This window comes from Tupaia chinensis, unplaced genomic scaffold, assembly GCF_000334495.1.
Source record: "Tupaia chinensis unplaced genomic scaffold, TupChi_1.0 Scaffold141791_1, whole genome shotgun sequence".
NCBI classification, from domain to species: Eukaryota; Metazoa; Chordata; class Mammalia; order Scandentia; family Tupaiidae; genus Tupaia; species Tupaia belangeri.
The window spans coordinates 169,733-176,150 of NW_006201648.1; the positions used below are offsets into that span (position 1 = coordinate 169,733).

General features: G+C 36.9%; 1 protein-coding gene across 1 annotated transcript; it reads left to right on the forward strand.

Annotated features, from left to right (window-relative positions):
- The first annotated feature begins 324 nt into the window (after positions 1 to 324).
- LOC106733170 (olfactory receptor 7A17) lies at positions 325 to 1,281 on the forward strand. The gene has a single exon (XM_014582008.1). The coding sequence runs from the start codon at positions 325 to 327 to the stop codon at positions 1,279 to 1,281; it is 957 nt and encodes a 318-aa protein (XP_014437494.1).
- The last annotated feature ends 5,137 nt before the right edge of the window (positions 1,282 to 6,418 follow it).

Sequence of the window (6,418 nt, forward strand, 5' to 3'; positions counted from 1 at the left end):
AAACTAAAAACAAAACAGAAACAAACAGCAAATAAAATCTTTTGTAACATTATATTTTAGTCCATAAATATGTACAATTATTTTTTTATCAAGAAATAAATGTTAAAAATTCTGCAAAATAAATGATCTATGGGAATAAAGAAGTGAGATAAGAAGTCCTAATCAGAGATGGCACTGTGAAAGCCTAAAGCAGATTAGATTTATAAAAAAATATAAAAAATAATTTTGTGAAGACAAAACACTAACTATGGCATTTCAACTCTGAGAGTAATACTTGCTCATGTGAAATTAGCCATTGTATTTTCTTCTTTTCAGGGAGTGACCATGGAACCAGGAAATGATACAAAAATTTCAGAATTTCTTCTTCTGGGACTTTCAGAGGCACCAGAATTGCAGCCCCTCATATTTGGGCTTTTCCTCTCCATGTACCTTATCACTGTGTGTGGAAACCTGCTCATCATCCTGGCCACCACCTCAGACTCCCACCTACACACCCCTATGTACTTCTTCCTCTCCAACCTGTCCTTAGCTGACATCTGTTTCACCTCCACCACTATCCCAAAGATGCTGGTAAACATCCAAACACAGAGCAAGACCATCACCTATGCAGGCTGCATCACCCAGATGTTCTTTTTCCTACTCTTTGCAGTGGTAGATGACTTTCTCCTGACAGTAATGGCCTATGACCGGTATGTGGCCATCTGTCATCCTCTGTACTACTCTGTTATCATGTACCCCTGGTTCTGTGGACAACTGGCTCTGGCGTCTTGGACCATAGGTGCTCTGCATGCATTATTACATAGCCTAATGGCATTGTGGCTGTCCTTCTGTACACATGCGGAAATCCCCCACTTCTACTGTGATCTTAGTAAGCTGGTCCACCTTGCCTGTTCTGACTCTTTTCTAAATAATGTAGTGACCTATTTTGCATCTGTGCTGCTTGGTGGTGGTCCTTTCACAGGGATCCTTTACTCTTACTGTAAGATAGTTTTCTCCATTCATGCAATCCCATCAGTTCAGGGAAAGCGCAAAGCATTTTCCACTTGTGCCTCTCACCTCTTAGTTGTTTCCTTATTTTATGGTACAAGCCTAGGAGTGTACCTTAGTGCTGGTGCTACCCACAGCTCACTCTCAAGTGGAGCAGCCTCGGTGATGTTCACTGTGGTCATCCCCATGTTGAACCCCTTCATCTACAGTCTTAGGAATAAAGACATAAAGAGGGCCCTGAAAAGGCTATCTAGAGGAAGGTCTAAAAGAAGCAATTTTTCTGCAATAGAATAAATTAACTGCCCTGATTACAAACCTCAATGTCTCAGAGCTAATTTCTTGATTCTTGATCAGATTTTGGAGTACAGCTTAGTCCTCCTATGAGTGCTGGGAGTTTTCATTCTTCTGATTTCAGTCTCTCTGTACTTTATTGGTAAGCTTTTAAATTCAGATTTCTGCTCTCTCTGATACCCAACAGTTTTCCCTTTGTCATTTTTCCACTTTCTCTAAGTCATTTACATACTCTCTTCAAAATGATCTGCAAGTTCTCAGTCATCTTGTTGGATAATGCAAGCTTCATACGGGCTATTTCTTCTCAAGTGCAATCATAGCAAGTATTATTTATTTATTTATTTATTTATTTATTTATTTATTTATTTATTTATTATCCCGAGAGGAGAATGAAGGAGAAGGGATTGCGGCGTGGTCATCCCCTCTGGGGGTTGATCTCTCGTTTTCTGTCTCTCTGTCTCTTTCTGGCAGAATCTACATTACTGAGTTGCACTCCTTTCTGGGAAAAAAAAAAAAAAAAAAAAACTCTGGTTAGAACGTAAAACCATTTAAATCTGTTGAGGGAGAAATTTATTTGAGACCACAGATTTTCACTTTTGGGATCCATCCTTCCATCATATATTAGGACCTTAACTGCTCTTATTGATAACATGGACTTAGGCTTCTAGTGTTTTTTATAACTAGCCAAAAGATTTTCTTAAATTTTATTTTTTAAAGCAAAAATGACAGCTTTTTGTTAAACAGAGTTTTTCAGTCTTTTGTCTGTTAATCATTCCTCCTCTTTTGTCTTCCCATTCACTTTCAACCACCCACTGCCCCCACTTAAAATCTCTGCTGTCTGCACTTATCCTCTCCACTATCATATCTTTGGATCTTTTCATTTCTGCGATAGAGTGCAGACATTTAGACATATTGAGTGGGGATATGCAGTGTGCCTCTTTCAAAGTCTAGCTCGCTTTGCTTAATATTAAGTCCTCTATATTCACCTACTTAAAATCAAAAACAGAAGTGTCATTGTTTCTTATGGCTCAGTAATATTTTATAGTATATATGTGCCACCAGTTTTCAACCCTGTCATTTGATTTTGGACACTTGAGTTGACTCCTTGTCTTAACAATTGTGAATAATGTAACAATAAACATGAATGTGTGTCTTTCTCTGTGTTTCCTGTCCTTTGAGTAAATACCAAGAAATGGGATTACTGGGTCACATGGTAGTTCTATTTGTAGTTTTTTGAGGAACCAATACATAGTTTTACATAGTTTGTACAAATGTACATTTCCTTTTTGACAACAGTGTAAGAGGGTTTTCTTCACCACAGCCTTGCCAGCACTTGATGTTCTTTATTTTCTTGAGCCTAGCAATTCTAACTTGGGTTAAATGGTATCTCATTGTAGTTTTAATTTCCATTTCCCTTATGACAAGAGATTTTGAACACTTTTTCATATGCCATTTGGCCATTTGGGAGTCTTCTTTGGAGAGTTGTCTCTTCAGTTAATTTGCCAATTATATTTTAGAATTATTCACTCAATTTTATTTCTTGTTATTCTTCAATTTGACCAGAGAAGGACAGAGATAGAGGGACAGAGTGAGGGGAAGTGAGAAAGCAAACTTCCAGATCTGGGACTCTACCTGCTGTAGGCCATGTGGGACTCCAGTACCTTTACTATCTTGTGACTTGTTGGCCCTGATTTGCCTATTTTTTAATTGGATTATTCTTTTTTTTTTTTTTTAATTGAGTGAGCTGCTTGAGTTCCCTGTATTTTTTGGTTGTCAATCCCTTGCCTGAGAAATAACATTCAAGTAGTTTGCCCCATTCTGTCTTTTCAGTATAATTATTGTTTTCTTTGCTGTGAAGAAGCTTTTTAGCTTGATATAATTCCACTTGTCTATTTTGGGGATTAAGTCTGTGCTTTAAGAGGTCTTATTTAAGAAATCTTTGCCTACTCCAATGTCTTCAAGAGTTTCCTATGAGTAGTTTTATACTTTGGCTTTATATTTAAAACTTTGATCAAAAGAGTCTTTTTTAAAAAATTTATTACTATTATTTATACATTCAACCACTATACATCATTTAGATTGTAAAGAGACTTTACACAGCATGACCTCAGTCCAGCTCAGTTGAAAACATAAGTCATCAGCAACAGGTAATAAGCCCTATCTGAGTCCCACAGATGTCTTACTTCTCTATTTTTTATTCCCATTGTGATCCTGTGTGCATATTGGGGTCGTCCTGAAAATCAGCCCCCAGAATTAATTACTCTACCATTTGCCCATGCAGATATTTTTATAGACTATGTAACATTTCAAGATGATAATATTGTACCAGCAGTGAGTAGATTGGTGGTTGCTGGAGGTGAAGGACTGGACAGGGCGTACATGGGTAGAGGCAAGAGGGCAGAGCCGGCCATCCTTGTGTTGATGGAACTGTTCTGTATTTTGAACTTATCCATGTTATTAACCTGGCATAATATTGTACTGTGGTTTTGCAGGATGGATCCACTGGGGAAACTGAGTAGAGGACATAAGCATTTCTCTGCATTATTTATTACTAATGCATGTTAATCTGTCATTTTCTTCAAATAAAATAATCAAAAGTAAAAATGAAAAAACTAAAAAAGGAACATTAAAGAGGTGAAGGAATGGAAAGTACGTATCTTTGACTTGCTTAACATGCAATGCATTTTATGCTTTGAGAATCTACATTGTAATGCTGTAAAAATGTACAATGATTAAATGTAAATGACATAAAGTTAAAATACAAATTAAAAAAAGGGAACCACATGAACTATCTTTTCCTTTAAAGTTGAAGTTTTGACATGTTTCTTTTTTTCTTTTTTTTTAACTTAGACTGATATTTCCTTTCTGTTTGTTCCATGCCCAGAACCTGAGACCTTGAGACCTGAAAAGCCTCAATGAAGTTTTAGTCAAAGCTCCATCTTTACTCAGGTCATGATTTAACTCTCCCGAGTTCCATTTCTGCAATGTAGAATACGTTCGCTAATTGTGTGTCCTATTGGAGTGATATCATGTAAATATTAAATAAAAAAAACTATGTAAGTTTCTCACTTCAGTCCACTTTGTGTAAGAAGGTCCACATATATCTCTTGTAATTACCAAATGTTACATAAATGAAACACTAAACGATGATTCTTTTTTAAATTAAATATATATATGTGTGTGTGTGTGTGTGTGTGTGTGTGTGTCCCTAGCAGGATGGCCATTCTGCAATCCCTTCTCCTCTAGTCTCCTGTAAGGATTTTGGACACAGGAGCACATTTGCCCAGTGTAATGTTCAAGCCACCGGGTCTGGGAATTAAGCCATGCATTCAGCCAAGGGAGATCCAGCTCCTTAACCTCTATGCCACTTGCTGACCGGGGACAATTAAATTGTAACTCAATGTTTGTTGAAACATGCTAATGACCTTTGGAAGCAATTGAGTTCCCAGAAAACATGTACTAAAGATTGGATTTATCACACTCACATCTTGGTCTCTCTAAAGCATCAAATCAGCAGGAAAAAAAAAACATTCTTTTCTTTTCAGATCAGTGTCCATGAGGGATATCAACTACTAAGTGGGTGCTGTTATAAGGAATAAATGTACCTAATACTCTCATATAGGGATCTGTAAATATTTTGTCTGTCATTGTCCCTAAAGGAGTATAGCCTTGGGCTGGATAGGACATGATTGATTTTGTTTGGAATCTCCAGACTGGCTAGGGGTCCATGCTTAATTCTTTCATTTTGTCTTGTCTAGAGACAGAACTTCAGTCTCCATTGACAACCATTCAGGGAGAAATTCACCCTTTCACAAGAAGACTGTCCTCTCTGAGAGCCCATACAGGTGAGTCTGAGAGTCTGGTAGGTTCTGCAGAATGAATGCCAATGACATCTACCTGAGATCCCCAGAGAGCCAAACCAACCTAACAGGAGCTGAGATATTAATGTGTAATGTGTTTGGTTACTGGTATGACCAATTTATTCATCATTAATTTATTTAATATGTTAACAAGCCATGTGTCTGTCAGACTTAGCTTGCAGGCTAAGTGGACTATTTAGTGATGAGAGCAGACATCCAGTTGGATGAGAGTGAAGAAGGAATGGAAGAAATAAAATTATTTCAGTCAAATTAGAACATGTGCACAGAAATTTGCAGTTCATGAAGTAGGAAAAGCAGAATCAGAGTTGTGATGAGATGTGTAATGACTTTCAGGCCTGTTAAGGAATTTTTAAATGAGTGTATTTGTGCATATTTTTATATTTTTTGAAGGATCCAGATGAATGAGTTTCTTGCAATTCATACCTTGCAACTGTAGTTCATGAGACATACATTTCACAGTTTCTTTTTTCACATTGGATATTCACATAAAATTTTATTCTCATGCTAAAATGGGAATATTGAAGAGTTTTTTACTTACAACTATTTTTTGGCTGGTGAAATTAAGTAGGTTTATGAGTCTGTTAACGTTTTACTTAATTTCAATTCGAGTCACTGTTTTATGTTCTCTGTATATTTATTCTTTGGAATATTTTCTTTTAATAATGAATTAATGTTTAAAAATAAAAATTTCAGCTCTTCCTTTCTCTGCCATTGTGGTGTGTGTGGTCCACTTGGCTCTTTGCCATGTCTTCTCACAAGACTTTCAGAATCAAGCAGTTTCTGGCCAAAAAACAGAAGCAAAATTATCCTATTCCCCATTGGATTAGAATAAAACTGGTAATAAAATCAGATACAATTTCAAGAGGAGACATTGGAGAGTAACCAAGCTGGGTCTATGAGGAACTAGACAGGAGATGGCCCACATATGTATGCTGTACCAAGGTCACTATGGTCTTGTCACATCAAGCTGAAAATAGTCATCACTGACTGGACACTTGTATTCACTGGGAAAAAAAATAATGCTTCACTTTGTTTCTGAGTTCTGTATTGTAGGTTGGTTCAGTGATAAATATGTGAGACCTTAATAGGCCATCATGTTGTGTACACATATACACTCTAAATTTTTATTAACTTAGAAAAATCCTTCTGGGATCAGCTGTTGGTGTAATGACTATGTTGTTGGACACCCATGTAGTTGACCATGGTTCGAGTCTCAGGCCCAGTGGCTTAAACTCATGCTGAGCGTGTGTGCATGCATG